We start from the raw sequence: 25,759 nt of genomic DNA on the forward strand, positions 1-25,759 counted from the left end.
CTCTACAATTCTACACATTTCATCCCACATTTTATGTTTTTGATGTCACAATTTACGTCTTTTTATATTGTGTATATATTAAGAAATTATTGTAGTTATAATTATTAATATTTTTGTTTTTTTTAACCTTTATAGTAGAGTTAAAGTTATTTACCCACCACTATGACAATATTGGTGTATTGTAAATTTTTCTATATATTTACCTTTACCGCTGGGTTTTATACTTTCATGTGTTTTCATGTTACTAATGTGTATCTTTTTATTTCAGCTTTAAACATTAACATTTCTTTTTTTTAATGTTTATTTATTTTTGAGAGACAGAGCATGAGCATGGGAGGGGCAGAGAGAGAGGGAGACACAGAATCCAAAGCAGGCTCCAGGCTCTGAGCTGTCAGCACAGAGCCCGACGTGGGGCTCAAACTCACGGACTGCAAGATTATGACCTGAGCCAAAGTTGGATGCTTAACCAACTAAGCCACCTAGGTGCCCCTAAATATTAACATTTCTTATAGAAACACTCATGATCAATTCTTTCAGCCTTTGCTTGTCTGGAAAGTTCTTTATCTTTCCTTCACTTCTCAGGGACAACCTTGCCAGGTAGAGTATTCTTGGTTGCCAGTTTTTTCCTATCAGCACTTTTTTTTAAAATTATTTATTTATTTTTGAGAGAGAGAGAGAGAGAGAGAGAGAGAGAGAGAGAGAGAGAGAGAGGCAGTTTGAGCAGGGGAGGGAAAGAGAGAGAGAGGGAGACACAGAATCTAAAGCAGGATCCAGTCTATGAGCTCACAGTACAGAGCCCAACACGGGCTCAAACTCATGAATCCTGAGATCATTACCTGAGCTGAAGTGGGACCCTTAACTGACTGAGCCACCCAGGTGCCCCTCAGCACTTTCAATATATCATCCTATTCTCTTCCGGCTTATAAACCTTCTGCTGATGGTCTTGTGGTGGTTTCCTTATACATAATAAGTTGTTTTCCTCTTGCTGCCTTTAAGATGCTCTCTTTGTCTTTAACTTATGACAACTTAACTATAATGTGTCTTACTGTATATCTCTTTTTTTATGTTTATTTCTTTTGAGAGGGAGAGTGAATGAGCAGGGGAGGTACATAAAGAGGGAGAGAGAGAGAGAGGGAGAACCCAAGCAGGCTCGGCACTGTCAGCACACAGCCCAACGTGGGGCTCGATCCTGTAAACTGCAAGATCATGACCTGACCTGAAGTCTAGAGTCGGATGCTTAACCAACGGAGCCACCCACATGCTGCCCTAGATCTTGATTTCTACTTGTTTCCTCAGGTTAGGGAAGTTTCCAGCCATTATTTATGTGAACAAGCTTTCTGTTCCTCTCTCCTCTTCTTCTTCTGGGAGCCCTATAATACGTACACTGATCTATGATGGTGTAATAGAAGTCCCTTAAGCTATCTTTACTTCTTTCATTTTCCTCTTCTTTTTACTTCTCTGAATGGATGGATTCCACTGCCTTGTCTTCAAGTTAGCTGAGCTTTCTTACTACCTATTCTAGTCTCCTATTGAACACCTCTATTGAATTTTATTGTATTCTTCAGCTCTGTGATTTATGTTTGGCATTTTAAAATATTTTCTAACTCTTTGTCAAAATTCTTATTTTTGTTAATACTTTGCTCTTCTGGCCTTGATAAGCATCTTTATGACTGCTATTTTGAACCCTGTTGTGTAAATCATTTATTTCCATTTCATTAAGATTTATTGCTGGAGATTTATTTTGTTCTTTTGTTTGGAACATATTTCCTCATTTCTTCATTTTTACTGATTCCCTGTGCTGGTTGGTTTCTGCACATTAAATAAGACAGACACATCTTCCAGTCTTGGCACACTGGTCACATATAGGAGATGAGCCTCATCAAATGGGCCTGGACTAAATTGTTGGTTGTCTCTTAAACCTATGTGATTGCTCAAACAGCTTCTTTTTTCTTTTTTAAGTGGATCTTAGTAGTTGACAGGCCTGCCAATGTTCCAAAGGAAGGAATCACAGTCAGCACCTAGATGCAGGCTGAATGGAAGTTTGACTCTCAGGTAGCAGCCTGTGAAATATACGGTCAAACCCCCTTTTAGGGAAAGACTAGGAAATGTGCACCTTGCCAGCTGCCTCTACATTGAGCCCTGGGGGGATGGCCTGGGTTAGTACTTTTGCACATACCTGTTAAGAAATGCCTCATTGCTTGCTACAGTACTGTGGGATTTGTGAATATAAGCTCTGTTGCCTATCAGATCCAGTCATCCCTTGGGTAGGTCACCAGGCACGTGTACAATATTCTAGAGACAGGTTGATGTCCTGGTTTTATAGGAGGAGTGAGCCAGAAGGAGAAGGTGACAGAAATGTCCACCAGCTCTCCTGGGCTCCATGAAGAATCATGGCCAGTTCTTTGATGCACGCAGGTGGACCCTTACATATGGACACTGAGGCAGCAGACTGTGAAGTAGATAGTCAACTGCCTTTCAGGGAAAGAGTGGAGACGAGCATTTTTGCTTGCTCCCTCTGTGCTAATAGGGTCTGTGGGGATAGTTACATTGAATGCTCACGAGCCCATTAAGAATATGGCTTCTTTGTTTTCTATAGTCCTGTGGGTCTCATGGACATATAACCATTGGCTTTCAGAACTAGGTGTTTCGGGGCCTGTCTCTTGACAGCCTTAAAAGCTGGGGTGCTAAATGTATGGTCCAAATCCTCACTGCTCACGGAGAAGCTGGGCGTTGGGGATTCCCTCCTGATTGTATGGCACTGTGCTGGGGTAGTTTTTATGGAAAGAGTGGTCTCAGCCTTTCCTATCCATTTCAGTGTGTGTAGTTTCTTAGCTGCTTGGATTTCTCCCAGGGCGATGACTCTGTGTGTGTCTGGGGGTGGAGGGAAGTTCAGGAGCTTCCTACCCCACCATCAAGGTCCCTCCAACTAAACAGTCCCGATGAATTGGTTAAATACCAGTTCCTGATTAGTTGCAAATTGTAAGTGGAAGTTATAAATGGAATTATTCTCTTAACTTTACTCTCAGAATGTGTTGCTAGTGTACAGAAATACACATATATATTTTTTTAATACTGACCTTCTATCCAGAAACCCTGCTGAAACTCTTTATCAGTTTTCAGTTTTTTAGTTAGATTCCTTAGGATTTTACATTCACAAAAATCTCCTCTTCTTCTTAATCTGAATGCCATTTATTTCTTTTTCTTGCCTAGTATCCCTTGCTCGAAGCTTTAGTATCATGTTCAACAGAAATGATGAGGGGCCATTCTTGTCTGTTCCTGATTTTAGGGGGAAATCATTCAGTCTTTCAACATTAAGTATATTAATATAATCTTTCTTTTGATAATGGATTTACTTCACATTTGGGAATCCTATGCAGTAGTTTTCAGGAAACAGCCCGTGACTGGCCCAATGAAACAAAAAACATTCTGGTTTTGGAAGTCACAGCTATTTAGAGATAAATGAATTAAGTCAATAGAAACCATAATTAATAAATATATTATAATTTAGATCTGCACAAGTTACTGAATAATCATGTATTACAATGATATCAAATACATATGGTAAGGGCTTTGTTATTTTTAGTGAGAGTGATGATCTATGCCCTAATTCAGGCAAATATTTTTTCCTACTTCATATGCTGTAATGACACACATAACTTAAATATGCTGTCATCTCCTAGGGCTGCTTAAGAAAGGCTGTGATAGCCATTAGGATGTTATAACCATTCTTTCCATTTTGTACTGGTTTGTCAATGTCAGCAATTCATTTCTGGTATGACAGTCTGTAACACACTGACTTTTTTTTACCTTCTTTAATTCCACTGTTTGGAAAGAAGAGATGTCAAAACGCTCCACTTGCTAGAATCACCTTGTACAATGTCACTGTGACTGTACACATTCCATAAACATAAGACTTTTTTCTCTTCTAGTGACTAATATGAGAATATATTAGCTTTAAGAATTATATTTTTATAAAATGTATTAAAACATACAGACTATGGACCTACTAAAAGCAATGGAAAAGACAAGTCAAAATTTCTCAGTGTTTTCATGATAATCCATGAATTAGCAAAATTATACTTTATTAATAACAACAAGGAAATAGGAGTTTACAGTCTATTGTTGCATTTTACTATCTCTATTCCATAGTGAGATCCAGTTCACTAAAGACTGAAAATTCCTGTCTCAAAGTGTGATGGTCCACTCACTACATGACAAGAATGGATAAATCTGAAATCTCTATTGTAGCCTTTGGCTCTTCTGCTGTAAGCAAAAGATCTTCACCAAAGAAATATACGGTGGGAAAGAGAAAAAGGAGAAAAAATTCTTAACTTTTCTAAAATGAACCACTTTTGAGAGCAAGCCCTTGGGGCAGATGGCACTCTAATAAAGCAAGGAGAATGGCTCTCCACATAGTTTGCTTTCCTTCTTCACCGCAGTTAACAAGAAATACTTGGTAAGCCTTGCCAAGAAATCTAAAAGGACTTGCCTTAGGCCTTTTAGGATTTTATACTAATGTATGTATCTTGTTCGATAACCTTCTACATATATGAAAAACTGACATAATTAAAAAATACATGGATCACTCCCAATCAAAAGACTTCCTTATATAATAGTCATTTCAATCTTGCTTTTTCTTAAAATCAGAGGACATGGGTCATCAGTTTGATGATCCTTGTGACAGCCCAAGTAATGGAAATCTGGATCCATAGGTACATTTACCATTTATACAGGGGAAAGACCATTATTTGATTTGCCAAGTGATATCACAGTAAAGCAAACATTATCATTACTTTTAAGGTTGCTTTGGCAGATGTCAAGCTAGTCTGCACCAAAATATATTGAATTGCACATTATGAATACAATGACCACTGCAATAAAAATATTATCCTAAGTGTTACCAACAGATTAGTAAGTAATATAGTTTATTCATTTACTGAACTGTTATTGTAAAGCACAGTTAAAATAATCTGGAATGCTTGAGCAATTCTTATGAAAAACAGAAAATAAAGAGTTCTTACCAAGTTTGCAATGATGTAGTGGTAACCCTTAACATGCTTCCCAACACTCACAATCTGCAAAGACAGAAGGAAATAAGAGAAAACCTGTTTAACTTCACTGAATGATATTTTTAAAAACAGAATTTTAACTATTGTAGCATAATTCCTTGTGGAAACATGAAGAAAAAATGTTACAGTTTTCGTTATAATAGAAGAAATCCACAAGCCACCTTAAAAATTAAGTGATTAAAGTAAAAAAGAAAACCCTCTAATTTCAATCGTGCTGTATAAATGACTCTTCATTCACTATACCTTGTTCTTGTTCAGAAAACTACTATGCTATGATCCCCTCAAAGAGAATGACAAGGTGATAAAACAAACTGATAGTTTATATAAATATTTCTATAACGGAATATGCACTAACATAAGAAACTTAAAATTATTCTGGTCCAAAGACTATAGTCATCCTTAATTTGTTGATAATTTATAGAAATGTATGATAGGCTGCTGGTGTCTTCAATTGTTAAGAATGATTTTCTATGAGTAGACTGGATTTTTGTCCCGAGCAGGAAGCAAGGTTTTTCTAAGGCACAATCTCTGTGTGTAGACACCTCTGATACTATAGAATACTTAGTTAATTCCCCCCTGCATATGGATAGACTATTATTTTATTATAATAAAAAGACTAAAGACAAAACATCAAGAGACTTTTTGTCTCTGCTAGATTCATTTTTTTCCCCTAAGAATGTTTTCAGAAATGTTTTGAAAATTAGAAACTCAGAAATTTCTAATGCAGGAATAAAGTTGCATTAGAAATTACAACTCTTAGGGGCGCCTGGGTGGCTCAGTCAGTTGAGCGTCTGACTTCAGCTCAGGTCATGGTCTCCCGGTTCATGAGTTCCAGCCCTGCGCTGGGCTCTGTGCTAACAAACAGCTCAGAGCCTGGAGCCTGCTTCAGATTCCGCGTCTCCCTCTCTCTCTCCCCCTTCCCTACTCATGCTCTGCCTCTCTCTGTGTCTCAAAAATAAATAAATGTTAAAAAAAAATAATAAAAAAAAGAAATTACAACTCTTATTTTCTATAAAACTGAAAATTCCTTCAATGAGAGAAAATCTAATGACAATTACCGACGGGCAGCTTTGGAATCTCACTGGTTCCCCAAAGGTGATAACACAATACATGAATTTCATGTACTTTCATCATAAAAGGAAAAATTAAGTTGCTTTTAGCATTTTAACATCCTCTAACAGTAGTTCTTTGTAAATTGGTGACTTGTGTATAAAATAAAGGAAAACCCTTTTGAAACAGAAAACAGGGTTTTGCACACATGGCTATTGGTGAAATGGTGTCTCTGCTCATGCCATCTTTCCTTTTTGGTTACAGCCAAGACCTCCTCTTTGTTTTTATGGTTCTGCAGTTTCACTACAAGGCTGTTTGGAAATTTTACTTTGAAATATTTGTTCATATTGTTCAGGATATGTCGTGCATTCTAAGTATGAGGATTTCCCTTCAACAATTCTGGGAGATTCTCTACCAATAACCCTTCACACATCTGTGTGTTCTGACAAATACTGCAGTGTTGATGTCACTGATTCCCAGATCTCAGCAGGTGGAATAAATTCAAATTTAAACGACAATCTACCTCAAGAAGGTTGCGATGACCAATTCTCACAGAAGGTGTCTCCCTCACCACACTGAGCCCAGGCCAAGGCAGAAAATACTCAGCTGACTCCTTGTACAGGAAGCAGATTTTTTTCTGCTCCTCTCTTTGACTGGGTTGTCACTCTTCTAGAACGTGGCTTTAAAAGGGACCTGAGGTCTAACTTACTGCCTTGGCTGAGCCCAAAGTCCCTGTTCTCGGGTGAGCATGAAACCCCCAGTCAGTCAGGCTGCCCAATCTGGCAACTTCCCTGGGTGCAAGTTTCTTTCACTCTTGGCTCCTGGAGACTTCACTCTCCAGGAAGCTCAACTACACATCTGCAATGTTTTACAAGTAGTTTTTATATTGCCCCATTTATCCTGTCCCCAGTTTATCTAAAACTGAACACCCCTTGACAGTCTCACCACAGAAATAAGAACAAGCAATACAGAGACGGGATGATAAGGAAAGTTCAGTAAAGAAACCGCTTAATTAGTCACCATATTGGGTAACCCAAACCCGAGTGATTTAGCGGGGGCTGGGCAGGCAGGAGCCCTCTTTTTCTCCGGAATCTCAGGTACAACTTGTACAAAAGACAATGATCTAGGGACACTTGACAGCTGGTACTGGTAGGAAACTGCAGAGTCGATGATCGAGTCGGCCAGCACTTCCTGCTATTTGACCTCAGCAGGGATTGCTGCCACAAGACAATTCATTATTAATCTCTTGCTGACTCACTGGAACTTTCTCTGGCTTGACTGTGTAAGCCGTTTTGCACTCTCTTTAAGCCCCCCTGCTCATGCTGCCTCTTCTCTCTCAGTGCTCTCGGCTTGGGGTTTCTCTGTGGCTGCAGTCAGTAACCTGTGCTTTCCCCTAGAATCATTTTCAAGAGTTAACACTTGCACATGTGAAAAAGCTGTGGAAATTCTGCACTAGGTGTCTCTGCGAGGAAATTACTGTCATTTCCAGACTGCCTAGAAAAGAGCTGTCATAAATTAAAGCTTATGTAATGCGTTTTCGAGGGATGAGGACTTTTAGAAACCACAATTGAAAGTGACAAAAATCCCGGCAGAAGAGGCCTTGCAGAGCGTGATACGCCTCAACATTCTGGGAACCAGGGGCCTCAGGGAGCAGTGATCTGAGGATTTATTTCCCTGGCTGGGGACGCTACAGAGAATGCCATTTTTGCTGAGCCAGATCCTGGCTGGGGTAAAACGAATGTGAGAGCCTCACTGCCTTTGAACACTCACCACCCTGACTGAGGGTGGCCAGGGGTTAATAATGGCCAGATCTCAGTCCCTCTGCCAAGCATCCAACACTAGATGGAAGTTTCTTTGTGAAAACAAATCCAATTTATACTCCATTACTCTGTAGTAAAGGGCCCTGCACCTCGGGTGTCATTTGCTTAGGTTCTTCCATTGTTTTTATAGTTGTGTAAAACCAACAGTCTCACGGGTATGGTTCTCCACGGCTGTCGTCATCTCAACCAAAGTGAAGACTATGTTGTATAAAAACAAAACAAAATAAAAAATCTGAGTGGCTGGACTTTGGGTGCAGACCACACCTGTGTCTTGCTATTTCTGACATTCTTTATAAAGAAGGAAAATAAACAGTGTGAGGTGAAAGATATTAATATCTAACAGCACAACACACAGTGTGTTTGGCCCACTTGTTATGGGAAAGCAATATCTACAACAAAGACTTTGCTGCAGCAATTAATTATGGCCTTTCATAAAGACAGAAAGGTGTAGGAGTAGAGACTCCATCTCTGTTATCTTCTTAAAAGACACAGAGGATGATAAATGGACAAAGAATAATGATCAAGTGTCTGTTCAGAGTTCTAAAGAGTGAGTTAGGGAGAATGTACAAGTTACACTGATTATACACTTTCAGAAGAACCCATCTTTACAAGAATAAAATGCTTCAGAAAAGGCACTAATTGATTTCTTTGATTACTTTCTCGTGGTTGTTTTTTAGGAAACAGTTGCTGAGAAATATCTATGTTGCTGGTCAAAAGATTCAGTTCTAAAGTCAGGCCTATGCATATTTAATAAGGTAAATGCCAGATGCACTCACCAAACTGTTCTATTAACAAATTATGGCATAATCTTTATGACTGTAACTTCTAAGTCTTTATTCATTTATTAAAATTAGGGAAGGATGAACCCAGGCTACTTTTCACCTCAATCCCACCTTTATTTTTTTCTAATTTTTAAAATGTTGATTGATTTTTTTTTTTTTTTTTTTTTTTGAGAGAGAGAGAGCTGGGGAGGGGCAGAGAGAGAGGGACACACAGAATGCAAAGAAAGCTCCAGGCTCTGAGCTGTCAGCACTGAGCCCAACGTCAGGCTAGAACTCATGAACCATGAGATTGTGACCTGAGCTGAAGTCGGACGCTTAACCGACTGAGCCACCCAGGAGCCCTGACCCCACCTTTAAATAAATTTAGTTCAATAAATGTGTCCTATGTATAAGTTTAGGGTAAGGAGATTCAAGGCTTAAAAAGATAAGTCGGTGCTGCAGTTATAAGAGTGTTTAATTTCTCTCCTAAGACGATAAGCCTCAAACAGAAATGACTGAAATACCGAGTAAAGGGTGTGCCATGGATTTGAAGGAGAAGTGGGATCATTTTGTAGGGAGAACAAGGTAATTTTAAAGACAGAATAGATGTTAAATAAATGCTGATTAAGTGGATGAATAAAGAAGTTAGCCTATAAATGCCACAAACACTAGTATATTAAGATCAATTTGAAACTTGTAAATGGTGGGAGTTTGGCCTTTAACCCACCATACAATTTTACGTGAATCCTTTCTGTATCAATGGTTTATAAAGCATTCAGGGGTCTCTCTAGATACGAGGTGCTGTATATTACCTCCCACTGTTATTACGAAGCCACGATCACTGTAGTGAACACTATCTTCAAGCTAGAGACCAGCAATGGCACACCCGAGTAGGATTGATTTTGGCTCTCCTTTTACTCCGATTTAATAGGCAGCTAGAAATTCCTCTCCCAGCCGTTATCACGTTCCAGAAAATTCCATGACAGTGGCCAACCAGTACAGCCTACCTGGTGGTGTGGGGGACACAATGCCTCGTCAATGGTGGAGACTTACTGTAACGAGGGCAGTCACTCACTAGTCCCTTGTCTCTGTAGAAAGCCCAACCCCCCAGATGCCTCCTGAATGTTGACTTTCAGGGTGCTTCAAAATACCTTACTATAGAGAGAAACAAAAGCTTTCCCTTGTTTCGTTTGATTAGCTAGTTTACCTCAGTTTCACCAAAAGAAAAACATAAGGCAAAGGATTTCTGCAAACACACTGCAGAGTTCAATTACAACCATGTAAGAGAACAACAGGACCTTTACTTCTGGGATGCGATTCACAGTCAGTGAGGGGAACATGAAGAACCCCAGAACAAAAGGAACTAAGGCTATTTGTGTGAGAAGAGATTTAGGGAGAGGACAGAGAATGAGAGCTCTCATCAGTACACACACACACACACACACACACAACTGTATTTTTTCCTTCCACACTTGAAGATGTTAGAAATTACAGAAGTTTCTAATTAGGACACACTCATTTTTCGGAAGCTCCGAACAGTGGCTGACTGCCTTCCGGTAAAAGATGTCAGGGGAGAGTCTTTCTCAGGCTTACAGTCATGTGTTTGCATGGCCAGTGAGTGTCACAGACACTACTGATGGCCCACCAATGCTTTTCCTCTTAGCACTTCAGTGCATACTGCTGTAACTGCCAGCACCTGAATTTCCTGGATGTTGGGCTCTTCTCTGATCCCTGGAGCCCACTTTGCTCATGGTGGGGCGGGCTAGCAGGCCAGGCAAGAGGTGCCAGGGAATTAATGCCCTCCTCCCCAGCAGCCCCCATACAGAGACGGACGGGAGCTGCTGCAGAGGTATTCCAACGCCCATGCCAGAGAGAGGAGTCTGACATGTGTGTTCTATTTACACTAATTTCAAATGACATTTACAATAATCCTCTAGTAATTTGCATTAATATCAAATGAGATTAAGCCTTGGTCACCCACATGGCAATTTTCTAGACAAATGCGCCTTTAATTGATTGCATTTCTCCACTGCAATTCCAGTGTGTTCTTCAACTCCCAAACCTACTGATTACACACAAATCCTTGTCTTAAGATCTGCTTCAGGGGAAACCAAACTAAGTCTCCAAATTAAAAAAAAAAATTACCAATGTGACAGTGACATTGTTAAGGGTAAAAAAATACCTTTGTTGGGTAACTGTCCCAAGCTTTCATCTCTGTAGCATAACACATGTACGTTATATTCTGAGTTCCTAATCTCTGAGTATAATCAAGGACTCAAGTTGCATGAAATACCATGATTTTATTTGGATATCTAAATTTGGATATCTAAAAAAAAATAAGAAAAAAAGGTTTATTTTGATATAGAGAAATAGGGATGAATCAGTATCTTTAATAAATTCTTTTCATTCCTGATATATGATTTTTCCTTTTGTCCTGTCTTATATACTTTAAGGACATCCATACTTAGTACTGGTTGGCTATTGGTTTTTTCTTTGAATGTATTCCAGATGTTAAAAAAATCCCTTCAGTTTCGTCCTTCCAGAACAAAGACTGTAGATCACTTCTCCCCACCGAGGGCCCTCTGGGGGTAGGAACTGAATGGAGTCGTAGAACTAGGAGCAAAAACCAAGTGCTAAAACGCAGGTGTTTAGTTCTGTCTCCACACCTCACCTCAGCATGGTTACTGCCAATAGCTACAGAAAAGCACATCGTAGAATATATCCTTCTCTCTGACTGTTATGGTGGCTCCAAAATTCTACACCCACAGAGACTGAATAATATTAGGATTCTCATCATGTTAACAATGGCCATCTCTTAGCAGAGATCCATTCTGTTTAACAGTGTTTTAATTTAGCGATTGAAAATATTTGCAGAGAGGCACAGAAGGTTCTATGGAATTTGGGATTTCGAATGTGAAACACACATAGCGGCCTGAAAGAGCCAGTGAGCACAAAGCCCTTTTTTAATTACAGAGATTATTTTTTAAGAAGCAATATAAAAAACAATTCTATGGGGCGCCTGGGTGGCTCCGTCGGTTAAGCATCCGACTTCGACTCAGGTCATGATCTCACAGTCTGTGGGTTTGAGCCCCATGTTGGGCTCTGTGCTGACAGCTCAGAGCCTGGGGTCTGCTTTGGATTCTGTGTCTCCTTCTTTCTTTGGCCCTCTCCCACTTGTACTCTGTCTCTGTTTCTCAAGAATAAACAAATGTAAAAAAAAATAATTCTTTTGAACAATTCTAATGAGCTGTAGGTGGAGGGGGGAATATTTTGCTTTCATAAAAAAAACACATTAAATAAATACAGTCATTAAGTGATGAAGCTGGGATGCCAGCCCAGATGTTTTGACTACAATTTTGTCTTTTTTTTTTTTTTTTTTTTTACTATACCCCATTGCCTTCCTTAGGCCATAGCAGTCAGAAAAATGACTTATTTTTTGGCCAGCTATTATACATCTTTCCTAAGAGGAAAATAAATAACAGACATTTATGACAGTGCCCTTCGTTATCACATTAGGTAGTAGGCAAATGCCAAGGCTGTGGATGAGAAAAACCAGCTTTCTTTTAAGGAACCAAAAAAACCAATTCCTTTCCTTTAAATAATCTCCTATCTGCACATAATGCTTATTTGAATCGCATCATATATGCAAGGTTTCCCTAGTCCCGTTTTGTAGCAGATTGGTACAGGGCCACACAGATGGAATGCTATCAGGTAAAACTTAACATATCTAAGTTTAGGTTTGCAAATTCTTCATATATCCATAATAAAGCTAATAGCAAAAAAGCTTCAATAACTTGCATTCAGTTTTGTTTACCTTGTACCCTATCAGGTATACATTTAAGATGACAGTTCAAGTATATAGTATATATATACTATATATATATACTATACTATAGTATAGTATATATTGCACTTTAATGTAAGTGCAACTCAATCCAGTAGATAATTCTATTTATGTGACAACCTCAAAGTGATCATTAAAGGTTCAATTATGTACCATATAGTTTTTTTTTCTGTGCAGTTTTAAATACATTTTATGTTGTTCTCTTTGAAAACCCCATGAACAGTAGTTTATAGAGTATATAAATCAGAATATTTTATTTCTTGGGGTGCCTGGGTGGCTCAGTCAGTTGAGTGTCTGACTCTTGATTTCAGCTCAGGTCATGATCCCAGGGTCGTGGGATTGAGCCCCATGTTGGGTTCTTCGCTGACTGTGGAGCCTGCTGGAGATTCTCTCTCTCTCCCTCTGCCCCCTCCCTGCTTGCGTGACATGTCGTCACTGAATAAATATCTATTTATGGGTTATAAAGAAAACTTGAGGGGGCGGGTGGGGTTGGTGGTGATGGGAAAAAATGTCTTCAAATGTCACATATTGTCACATAGGTTTCAAAGGGATGGATAATTGTGAGGGGATATTTGAATTATACATCAACTATGTTCGAACATGGCTTGCATAAGCACCCTGGAAAGGTGTTGTTTATGGGAAAGATGGCCTCTAAGATCCAGCCAACCTGAGAGTCTCTGATTGTGTAGGGAAGTGTTAATGAACCACTGGTTCTGGGGGCTCCTGTTAGTATACCATCTTCTTACCACTCTCCCCTTAATTTCGTATTTCTTTTCCTTATCATTTTGATTTGAAATATTATCATCTGAACATTCTTCCCTCTCTCATTTTTAATTCAAACTTCCCTTATTTTCTTGGAAACGTTTTATTTTCCTGTATTTTCTAGGCAAATAAAATGTAAAGAGGTGACTGCAGGGAGGGAGGGAGAGAGAGAGAGAGAGAGCTAAAGAGAGAGCAAGAAATTCTGTGGCCACTCTTGCAGGGAACACCAGGTTAAATAAGGTTTGAGGCTGCCTTGCTATAGGAATTTTTAGAGACTTTAATATGCTAATGTTCACCAAAATCCCAAGAGCCAGATAGAGTACACAGCTCTGTAGAACAGTTTTAAAAGGTTGTTTAAGGACATCCTTCCTACAGCTTTACTCTCTACTCATCGCTTTCCTTAAGCGTCACATACATTTCAGACTTGAGTTGCTTTAGCGGCATTTTCTTATTTCTCTTCTGTGTTGATCATCTTTACCCACAATAAAAAGTCAACGGAACTATTTGAGGCATATTCAAGATATGTTCTGTCCATAATTTTTGTGTTAGTGCCTCAACTATGTAATAACGCCAGCTGGTACCTTCTTAGTCACGAGTTCTAAAATTTGCACGTTTGTAATCTATTCAACAGATGGTAAACCGTGACTAGTTAAATACAGAAGACATATGACCCCAGAGTTACTCTCTTTACTTTTATTTCAGGAGAATGCTTTCTTTATAGGGGAATTTATTAAGTTTTTTGGACTTCAGACAGCTTGGTGCTGGACTTCAGAAAGCAGCTGGTGCATAGAACCAGGTTCCTATGAAGTGGATTCAGAGTGCAGACAGAGATGTACGCAGAGACCCAATCTTCACAGACTGATACAGACTTTTCTATGTAAACTCTTTACATTTGTTCAAGTGACTAACTCTGAAACTATGAAAAAAAAAAACAAGCAAATGAAAGGTCATTATCAAGAGAAAAAAGGCAGGGAAAATATGTCTCTCCCTAATAAATGATATTGTCCTATTTCAGTGTCTGTATGTTGTATTTGCATGTAGGTGTGTAGGGATCTTATTCCCATGAAGACTATTATCCATAACTAACAATACTGTTAAATTTTCCAAAGGAAATTTTCTTTTAAACCCTAATCATTTTTTAAATGATTTTTAAATTTAAAAAATTTAAACCATTTTTTAAATGGCTTTTTAAACCCTAATCATTTGAGCTTCTCAAAATCTTAACCAAAGTAATGGTGACTATGAATCCCTGAATTAAGTGCATCTCGTGGTGCTTGGCAAAGTAGACATTAATTAATACGTTTAAGAATTTCTCATTACCACTACTTGGCATTAGATATTTACTTGCTTATTGTGTGGCTCCCTCACGAGTCAGGGACTTGCGGGGGGGCCTAGGACATTGTCTGGCTCTGATAAGCACTCAATAAATATGTGTGATATAGACGCCAAATAAATGAAGCTAACTACTGGTATACATGAGACATAAAAAATAAAGACGAAGCACCATTGCTCGCTTAATCACCAGTCTGTTCCCCTTTCAGTCCATTCTCTATGTTGTCATGAGAATTATCATTCTAAACCACAGATCGATCAGATCACATCTAAAAACACCCACTGACATTTAAAGGCTATGCGGAATAGAAGACTACTTAACAGAGACTGTGAAGCCCTTTGGAACCTGTCTTCAATTTGCCATGAGCGTCTTCTCATTTCCCCTGCACCTGATGTTCCAACCACACGTACTTGCTTCCAGCCACCCGCACCCCCCCCCCCCCCCCCCCGCCAATGGCTCCATCCCAGGGCTCTTCTTTCCCTCTGCCATCTGCCAAGGCCCTTTCCCACCGCTTCTTCCTGGGGAGTTCTGACTCATCTTTCAGCCATTTGCTTTAGTCTTTATTACACCTTTCCACACTGTGCTATATTATTTGCTTGTGTTCTTGTTTTCCTTTACATTTGAAATTCCTTTAAGGAATGAACCACAACTGATTTAATTTTATACACAGTGCTTGGAAATGGATAGGTATGGAATAAATATTTGTTGAATAACCAAGCAAATGGGTGAATGTTATGTTCATGATTAAGAAAGGAAAATGATAGGGTACAGTGGGCAGAGACCAGAAAATTAGTTTCTTTCATGTTATGGGCAAGATACTTATATTGTTATGTCATTATACTGGATTAAAATACTTGACCTTCAAATTTACATATGATAACAACCAGCAAAAATAACCATAATTTATTACAAGAAGAGAACTAAAAAAAATTTTTTTTTCTGGGGCACCCCGGCTGCTATGTCAGTTAAGCGTCCGACTTGGGCTCAGGTCTGATCTCATGGTCTGTGGTTTCGAGCCTTGCGTTGGGCTCTGTGTTGACAGCTCAGAACCTGGAGCCTGCTTTGGATCCTGTGCCTCCCTCTCTCTCTGCCTCTCCCCTGCTGGTGCTCTATCTCTCTCTCAAAAAAACATAAATAAATAAACATTAAAATAAATTAAAAAAATTTTTTTCCAGTATAGATTCTGTGGTTATAAAGGAAAAGACATAAGGCAATATTCAGACAACTGAGGCCTGGACTTGGAAGAACATAACAATCTCTTGGTATATGTGACACTGGGGGTGGGGAACTTAAAAAAAAAAGAAAAGAAAATTCCCTGTGTATAATCTTGATCTTCCTTCCATTTACCAGTGATCATGCGGACCTTCTTCTTTTTTTTTTTTTGTAACAATGACACCATTTTAACTTCCTTCCACGATCTGATCTTAATATATTTTTTAAAGTTTATTTATTTATTTTGAGAGAGAGACAGTGGGGGGGAGGGACAGAGAAGAGAGTGAGAGAGAAAATCCCGATGTGGGCCTTGAATTCACGAACGGTGACATCATGATCCGAGCCAAATTTAAGAGACGCTTAACCAACTGAGCTGCCCAGGAGCCCCCATAATCTGATCTTAAACTTGGCACCAGTTGTACGCAAGGGCAGAGAAAATCTAGGTGATCAGTAGGGAAGATGTGTGCAGCGTAAGGGGAGGATTAAGCATGAATCTGTCCTGTTACCTTTCTAACGAAATCACTGATTAAAAGATGCGTCACTTCACGTACTGGCAGGTAGTGCACTCTATTACTCAACTGTCTGATAGGAACACTGGAGGTTTTATACAGTGTGGTTATACTGACGTTTACAAGACCCCAAAAAGTGTCCTCAAAGGTAATATTGGGTGCTTTGCTTCCTTTTTGTCAATCTCACTGCCTTTTAAGCATTTGGAGAGTGGATGCAGAATTCTAATGGAATAAATTACATAGTTATCCTCTGTCTCCCATTTAATGAGGAATATTACTTGCCTTTCTCTAAATCATAGTAGACAAGTCTACACAGCAGCTTTCTATTTAAGGCTAGAAACACTAGCTTATTTCTCTAAAATTATTAGATTTTCTTTTATCTTTTAAAAAAGAAACTGAGCTTTTGAATGTTTATATCAACAACAATAACAGAAACTATTTTAAGAGGTATTCTTGAAGCAGCAACTAAAACAATTTTAGTTGAACACAATCAATGCCTAGAATTCACAATTCTTCCAAGATAAAAGTACTAGCATTCTGCCAACCAGTTTCCTTCCTCCTCAAAAAACATACATCCTTTGCTTTCTTTACTTTTCCTTTTATATTAATTTTTTTTTTTTTTTACTTTGTAAGGAAATGAGGAATATCCACAACCATGGTAACGGTTGCTAGGAGACAATTAGAGACCCCTTTCTAACTCCCACCAAGTTCCATTTGCACTAGTCTGACTGAGATCTATAAAGGTGTTTTTTTCCCCTGTTTTCTATGAAAACAACATATCCAGTGCATTAGAATGGGATTTACCCATTCAAATCAATTCAGCTAAAACGTAAGATTAAAGAAGTGAAAATTCACCTTTAAGAAAAAAAAAACAAAAAACCATAACCTCATGTCTTTTAAGTTTCTCCTCACTTTGCTGCGGTTCCTGACGGATATGCAGAAGCAGCGTTACAATGGAGCCAAGCAGCAGGGCCCTGCTAAGGGCCTGCAGTGCAGGAAGCTGCTGATACGATTTCTTTGCTGCAGTAATTTCTTTGAGTGCCTGATTTGCTCCCATTCCATCTCACTCATTGTTGCTCTAATATATGGAAATGAAACACTTGTGCTTTTTCAGCCAGTACGAGCACCAGAAAACCCGGATTTCCCATCATCTTCGGCGGGCGAGACATATTGGACAAGAAAGCTTCCCAGGTAATTGAGGGCAGACCTCCAGAAACTTCAAGGACTGGTGAGAGCTCTTCCTTCAAACGTGGGAGAGAGATACCTCCTGCCTGTGTCTTCAAACGAAGCTCATTCAGACTTTCATTTATTGGACAATTATTTTGCTCCCTTTTCCTATCACTGGGGATATATCGGCAAATGCTAATTACAGACTCTGCTCTGATGGAAACAAGATTTCGACGACAAAGACAGACAGCTGAACTAGGACAGCGCAAGGAATCCGCATTCCTGCTGCCTCGAGTCTTGTCAGCACCATCTTGGGTTACCTGCTCCACTCCAATTTCTACGTTTGCCGCCTGCCCAATTTCTACCACGTAGAATGGGTCTCCGCCTCCTGAGCTTTCCCAGAACTCCTTGCCTTCCCGCTTGTTTCCGTCTGGAATATCCTTACCCCTCCTTGGTTCCTGGAGAACTACAATGCATTTTGAATTTAAAAGTCTGTTTTCCCCCGGGAAGCACTTCTGACTGTCTTCATTCTACTGGGTCAGTCAGCACATTTGCTGGGGTCCTGATACACGTTGCAGTATTTCTGATTCTGAAGCCATTACATCGTCTGGTCATTATGCATTTTTGTTTCTGAGTTCCCAGCTTGAGAGTATGCCTTCCTGGTTTAGGGGCCATGTTTTGCTCATCTTTGTTCAGCCCCGCAGGGCCTGGAAGGATGTTGGGAACATAGATGTTGAATGCATGCATTCGGAATCAAGCGCAGGACTCTCCTGTCTCTACTGCTGTCTCCTGTCTCCTGTCACCTCCTGTCTCTACTGCTCATTCCTACTGTCGGGATGCATGCTGCTTAGTCCTTCCACAGATAGTTCCAATAATCAAAGCCATCATCCCCAGTGATGAGGCCTCTTCTGGAGTGACTACTCATGACTGAAGCTAGTGTTCCTTGTCTCCATGCTTGTTTTTTGTCTCCTCTGTCTCTTATACTTCTGTTTTTGACGATTTTTTTTGTCTTGGTGTGGGAAAAAAATGACCCCATGGGTATTAGTCAGTAAATAAAATGCTCCTTCCTTTCTACCTAATGATTGAGCTAGTTATGGCACACGGAGGCAGGCTCTTTAAGCCGTTGGCTCTTTTTGATGCTTTATTCAAGTCAGAGATGTTTTTGGAAGTGGAGGTGGGTAGAGTTCTAGATTTAGTGCAGTTCTTTATGTTAGAGACATCTGAAAACTTATAAAGGCAGATTATAGATGAGCAGACGCTATCTGTTCCGACACATTTGGCAGTTCGCCAAAAATCCTGTCTGGGCCCTGATCTTATCACTGGGCAATACTGGACGAAGAGGCAGCCTTGGCCTTAGGACACACTGCTGAGGCCCTGTGCACTTTCCATCACTTAGGTACAAATGGCCACATTGCTGTTTGTGAGAAATTTGCCTCTTTCCAATTGGTCATGCCCTGAAGCAGGATTACTGCCTTCCTCTGGTGACGCAAGAAGCCCCTGAGAGGTCAGGCATGGCTTTTAGGCTTTCCTGATTAGTTTGCAAACAGTATGGGAAGGTCACTGGCTTTGCCAACTGTCTGAGTGTCACGTTGTGTCTAATGAGAACCTGAATTCCCCTTTTCTGTAGTGAAAGGGGAAACAGTGCAGAAAGGGGCACCAATTATGTTCGAGGTATGAGACAAAGTGGCAGTTTGAGATACCCATGAGCCAATTTCTCTATTCCCTTGTCAAACAACTATTTCATAATGTAAGGTCAGTCCTTGTCATCTTCTCCTGAGAAATACTTGGTGAGGCTCCTTAAATACATCCATCATGTGCCCTAAGGGCAGCTGGCTCTCGTTCCCTACCAGACGCCTCTGACATCATCACGTATTGGATAAGAACGGGCACTCATCCCCAGATCGCCGAGATGTTATGAGATCCTTGATCATTTTCTACGTGCTCTATTTCTAAAGGAAAGAAGGCATTTTCATAGGATTTTAGCCAATGCTTTTGGTTTAAACCTTAGTTAACCAGAGAAGAGTTGCTAACTATAACAGAAAAGAGAAATAAATCTGTTACCTCATCACTTGATCTTCAGCACACAGAGTCTAGTGTCTCACCCAATGTGGGCACTCGATAAATATTGGTACAATGAATGAATGTACAGAAAGGGCCAACTGACCAAGGTTTTACTTTATACTCCTTTTCAAGGTGTATCCCATGTGTAAAATTATATTGTTTCAGGATCAAATGCAATTATCAGTCAGTCTTTATCAGAAATAGCATTCGTGAATTTTAGAGTGAGCAAAATTTTCTAACATCACCTCAGTTGAATGTGCTTTATTCAGAGTAAGGAGAAGTAGAATCATGGGCATTAAATTATTTCATTTACTTTTTTTTTTCTGTTACTTATTTATTTATTCCTGAGAGAGAGAGAGAGAGAGAGAGAGAGAGAGAGTGTGTCAGTCCCAAGCAGGCTCCATGCCCAGTGTGAATTCTGACATGGGCTTGATCTCATGACCCTGGGATCATGACTTGAGTCAAAATCAACAGTTGGACACTCCACTGACTGAGCCACCCAGGTGTCCCTCTGTTTACTTTTTAAAAATAAATAATTGCACATTTCTTAAAAAGTGAAAATATTCATCTTTTTTGGAAACATAATTTTGGGGATATAGGTTGAATGAGCAAAGAAAGAGGTAGCAGAGAGTACAAACCACCTGTGGCCCTATGTAATGACTGTATCTAGAGGATGAGTTGGGTGTAATGAGAGAAGGGTTTCACTGACCACAGGAACATGGGAATTTAGCTGCGTGACCCTTGTTATTTTTCATGGTGGAGTAAAACGTGTGAGCAACCATTAGCCTTAAGTGCTATTTTGCTCAAATAATTTTTGATGCCAGAAAGACAGTTAAGATCAAGTTTGTTGTTGCTTTTCTGCTACTGGGCTAAGTATATGTATCAGTCTGGTAGTCGATATTCAGTTGATAAGGTCTTAGAGTCCCTAAGGACTCTTTGTAAGTAATCAAGCTCAGGATTCAAAATTAATGGATATGTGTGAAAATAAAATAATATATAAAAAGGTTTCCACTATAAAGCACTGATTTTGATATGAAAGCAATTCATTGGATTCCAGCTATATTATTTTTAGCTATTTTATAAAATAATTGATTGTCAGAGGAAGAAAACTATGTAAGGTGAATAATGCTAGTGCCCAATATGGTATATTAAAGTAAAAATTGACAGCTTTAATAATTGATCACAAATTTAACAAATACTCACAGAGTAGTTTTGGTTTTTGTCTTTTTTTTTTTCAGAGTTATTTTCAGCAGATGAGTGGACCAAATTGCCCACTGGATTTAGAAGGCCAAAAATGCAACTTGTTTTATTACAGCCTTGTGCAAACAATGACAATAAATCTAGCTTTGTAGTTTTGTTACATTTCTATTACCTTAAAACTCAGTGGGTAATATTTATATAAATTCTTCCTTTTTTCCTATGGTGTAATTTAGCATAGAAAAATCAATATACCTTAAACTACACTCGCGAATAGTTGTTTTGAAACTGATGTTTTGAAATGTTTGAATGCATACACGGCTACTTGCTATTTTGAACAGTAATCTATGGAAGGGAAGCTTCCAAACTCATTCTATGAGGCCAGCATTACCTTGATTCCAAAACTAGGCAAGGACCCCACTAAAAAGGAGAATTATAGGCCAGTATCCCTGATGGACATAGATGTAAAAATTCTCAACAAGGCACTAGCAAATTGAATCCAAGAGTACATTAAAAGAATCATTCACCATGACCAAGTGGGATTCATTCCTGGGTTGCAAGACTGGTTCAATATTTGCAAATCAATCAACATAATACACCACATTAATTAAAAAAAAAGGGTAAGAACCATATGAATCTCTCAAAAGATGCAGAAAAAGCATCTTTGTGACAAAGTACAGCATCCATTCTTGATAAAAACCCTCAACAAAGCAGGGAAAGAAGGAGCATACCTCAACTTCATAAAGGCCATATATGAAAGACCCACTTCCTTAATATCCTTAAGCTAATATCATCCTTAATGGGGAAAAAGTAAGAGCTTTTCCTCTATGGTCAGGAACGGGAGAAGGATGTCCACTCTCACCATTGTTATTTAACACAGTACTGGAAGCCCTAGCCTCAGCAATCAGACAACAAAAAGAAATAAAAGGCATTCAAATTGGCAAGGAAGAAGTCAAACTTCAATATTTGCAGATGACATGATATGCTATGTACAAAACCTGAAGGACCCCAGCAAAAAACTGCTAGAACTAATACGTGAATTCAGCAAAGTCGCAGGATGTAATCAATATACTGAAATCTGTTGCATTTCTATACATTGTAATGAAGCAGTGGAAAGAGAAATCAAGGAATCGATCCCATTTACAAACGCACCAAAACCCCTACAATCCCTAGGAATAAACCTAACCAAAGAGGTAAAAGCTCTGTAGTCTGAAAACTATAGAACCTTCATGAAAGAAACCAAAGAAGACACAAAGAAATGGAAAAACATTCCATGCTCATGGATGGGAAAAACAAATATTGTTAAAATGTCTATTACTACCCAAAGCAATACACACATTCAATGCATTCTCTATCAAAATGCCACCAGCATTTTTTTTGCAAAGCTAGAACAAACAATCCCAAAATTTGTAAGGAACCACCAAAGACTGCCAATAGCCAAAGCAATCTTGAAACAAACAAACAAACAAACAAACAAACATAAACAAAACGAAGCTGGAGGCATCACAATTCTGGACTTCAAGCTATATTACAAAGTACAGTATAGTACTGGCACAAAATGACACACATAGGTCACTGGAACAGAAGAGAAAACCCAGAAATGGACCCACCATTATACGGTCAACTCAACTCATCTTCAACAAAGCAGGGAAGAATATCCAATGGAAAAAAGTCTCTTCAGCAAATGGTGCTCATAAAAATGGGACAGCACTGTGCCAAAGAATGAAACTGCACCACTTTTTTACACCATACACAAAATAAATTCAAAATGGATGAAACAGAAAAACTACTAAAACCCTAGGCACAGGCAGCAACCTCTTTGACCTCAACCACAGCAGCTTCTTACTAGACATGTCTCCAGAGGCAAGGGAAACAAAAGCAAACATGAAGTATTGGGACTTCATCAAGACAAAAAGCTTCTCCACAGCAAAGGAAACAACGAAACTAAAATGTAACCTTCGAAACGGGAGAAGAAATTTGTAAATGACATATCTGATAAAAAGTTTATTCAAAATCTATAAAGAACTTCTCAAACTCAACACCCAAAACCAAATAATCCAGTTAAGAAATGGGCAGAAGACATGAATAGACATTTTCCCAAAGAAGACATCCAGATGGCTGACACATGAAAAGATGCTCAACATCGCTCACCACCAAGGAAATACAAATCAAAACCACAATGAAATCCCACCTCACACCTGTCAGAATGGCTAACATTAACAATTCAGGAAACAAGAGATGTTGGCAAGGATGCGGAGAAAGGGGAACCTTCTTGGTGGGAATGCAAACTGGTGCAGCCACTCCGGAAAACAGTGTGGAGGTTCCTCAAAGAGTTAAAAATAGAACTATGCATTCAGCCCAAATGTCTATTGACTGATAAATGGACAAAGAAAACGCAGAACATGTACAGAATGAAATATTACTCAAGCCATCAAAAAAGAATGAAATCTTGCAATTTGCAAGAACGTGGATGGAGCTAGAATGTATTATGCTAAATGAAATGAGTCCGAGAGTGACAAATGTCATATGATTTCATTCATACGTGGAATTTAAGAAACAGATGAACATACTGGAAAGAAAAACAGAGAGGGATGCAGATCACAAAAATGACTATTGACTATAAAGAACAAACTAAGGGTTGATGGAGGGAAGTGAGTGGGGGATGGGCTAGATGGGTGATGGGTATTAATAGGAGGGCACTTGTGATAAGCACTGGGTGTTATATGTAAGTGATGAATCATTGAAGTCTACTTCTGAAACTGTATGTTAACTAACTAGAATTTAAATAAAAGCTTCAAACATTAAAAAAATAAGCCAACTGAAATTAAAAAAATAAAGATAAAGCCCATATTTAAAAGTATAACTATGAAGCATTCATTTACTCACCCTTATAGTCAAGAACTTTAGCTTTAATAAACACCTTAGTTTTGTTGTCCTTATCACAGATTTCTAGTGACAGTTTTGCTTTTTTAGTAGTGTTTTGGGCCTAAGGTCAGAGTTTTTCAAGCAAACTATCTAAAGACAGGGATAAAATTCTGCATTTTTAACAAAGCCGATACCTCAATCCAGTTGATTCTCAAGCCTACTATTTGTTGGAGATCTGCTGCCATAGAATATTTATAATTAAGTTAAAAAAGATGTTGCAAAATTCTAAAAGCAACTAATTTTAATTAATTTGAAAATCCTGACACATCCTGTAAGTCTTTTGGGCAGAGATTACAGAAAAGAGATATTAAAAAAAAATAAACAGCGATACATTCATTAGAATGAATTAGGCATAAAAATAACTTGGAAAACAGGTACAGAAGATGAAGTGCTTCTTTAATTATAGTTGTCCATTCACACATTTTAGGAGAAAATTGTGTGAGCCATTTCCATTATGATTTGAAAACTGATATGAATGAAAATATCAGCAGAGTACTTATGGATAGCATGTTACTGCAGTCTGGAGGTTGCCTACCCTTCCATAAATGTACTAACACGTCCCCTTATCTGCATTATATTAACTTCCCCTTCTTCTGAAAGAGGGCTACTTCTCAAAAGCATTTTCCTGATCAAGATTATTTAGCATTTTACTGTTTTAAAAACTGCTTTGGTTGATTCTCTGAAATTGTTTTCTCCTGTTATTTCAATTTATTAAAGAGGATGTTGAAATACAGGTGTATTAAAATACATGTAGAAACTCTTGATAAAGTTTGGATTAGCTCTTATGTTTAGATGAGACAGGAGTAAAACCAAGAAACATTAAAAAATGATTTGGCTTAGAGGTACAAAGCATTAAAATATAGATAGTAAAAAAAAATCATGTTCAAGATCAGAACATGTCTTTTTTGGGGGGAAAATTTTGCAGGACAAAGTATATTATATTCTCATAATACTGTAGATTTTGTACAATCGATTAGGTTTATAGTTGAGAGGGACAAAGTCTCATTATTACTATGCAGTCACGAGAGAAAATAAACAGTTTAGAATTCGGGAGGAAGAAGAGACACGGAAAAGACATGCTCAAGTTTTCTAAGTTCTGGGGATCTAATGTACAGCCTGGTGACCACAGTTAACAACACTGTGTCACGAGGGCGTCACGGGGCTCAGTCCGTTAAGTTTCTAACTCTTGGTTTCGGCTCAGGTCATGAACTCATGGTTTGTGAGTCCAACCCCTGCATCAGGCTCTGTCCCGACAGCGCGGAACCTGCTTGGGATTCTCTCTCTGTCTCTTTCTCTGCCCCTCCCCTGCTTGCTCCATCTCTCTCTGAAAATACATAAATAAGCTTAAAAATTTTAAAAAACCAATACTGTGTTATCTGAAACCTGTTAGGAGAGTAGATCTGAAATATTCTCATCCCCAAAAGGAAATGGTGACCACATGAAGTGACAGAATTGTTCGTTCACCAGCCCTTCTGTGGTCGGTCACCACGTCATAATACGTTAGTGTATCAAATTACCACACTGCACATCTTAAACGTACACAATGTTATATGTTAATCATATCTCACTAAGACTAAAGAATATAAAAACAATATTTTTGAAGGGCACCTGGGTGGCTCAGATGGTTAAGCATTCAAATCTTCATTTCGGCTCAGGTCATGATCTCACAGTTCGTGAGCTCCAGGCCTGCGTCAGGCTCTGCGCTGACACTGGAGATCCTGTATGGGATCCTCTCTCTCTCTCCCTCTCTCTGTCACTCCCCTGCTCTCTCTGCCTCTTAAAAAACAAAAGTGTATTTTAAAAAATGATCTTTTTGAGATGACAAAAAACAAAAAAAAACAAAAAAAAAAAAAACAAAAAAAACCACATCTGGTTCCCTTAGCAAGATTTTTTATTTCAGGCTTGCTCACAGAGTTTATCCAAAGCCCCCGGGCATGATTTCCTTCTCAGAAACCAGCTAAGCCCTGAAATGGGGCTTCTCCAGACGTGGTCATTTAAGCACAAGCGCTAAGTGTGTGTGTGTGGGGGGTCTTTCTGAGCCTTCCTGGC

The 25,759-nt window shown here is 38.9% G+C and overlaps 1 protein-coding gene across 3 annotated transcripts in view; it reads right to left on the reverse strand.

Annotated features, from left to right (window-relative positions):
• GRIA4 (glutamate ionotropic receptor AMPA type subunit 4) overlaps nt 1-25,759 on the reverse strand; it is a 394,136-nt gene that overhangs the window by 86,714 nt on the left and 281,663 nt on the right. For all 3 annotated transcript variants that reach the window (XM_049614164.1, XM_049614163.1, XM_049614162.1), the window contains one exon: nt 5,022-5,075. In XM_049614164.1, the coding sequence (XP_049470121.1) occupies nt 5,022-5,075 (54 nt within the window). The remainder of the gene's footprint in view (nt 1-5,021; nt 5,076-25,759) is intronic.

This window comes from Panthera uncia, chromosome D1, assembly GCF_023721935.1.
Source record: "Panthera uncia isolate 11264 chromosome D1, Puncia_PCG_1.0, whole genome shotgun sequence".
NCBI classification, from domain to species: Eukaryota; Metazoa; Chordata; class Mammalia; order Carnivora; family Felidae; genus Panthera; species Panthera uncia.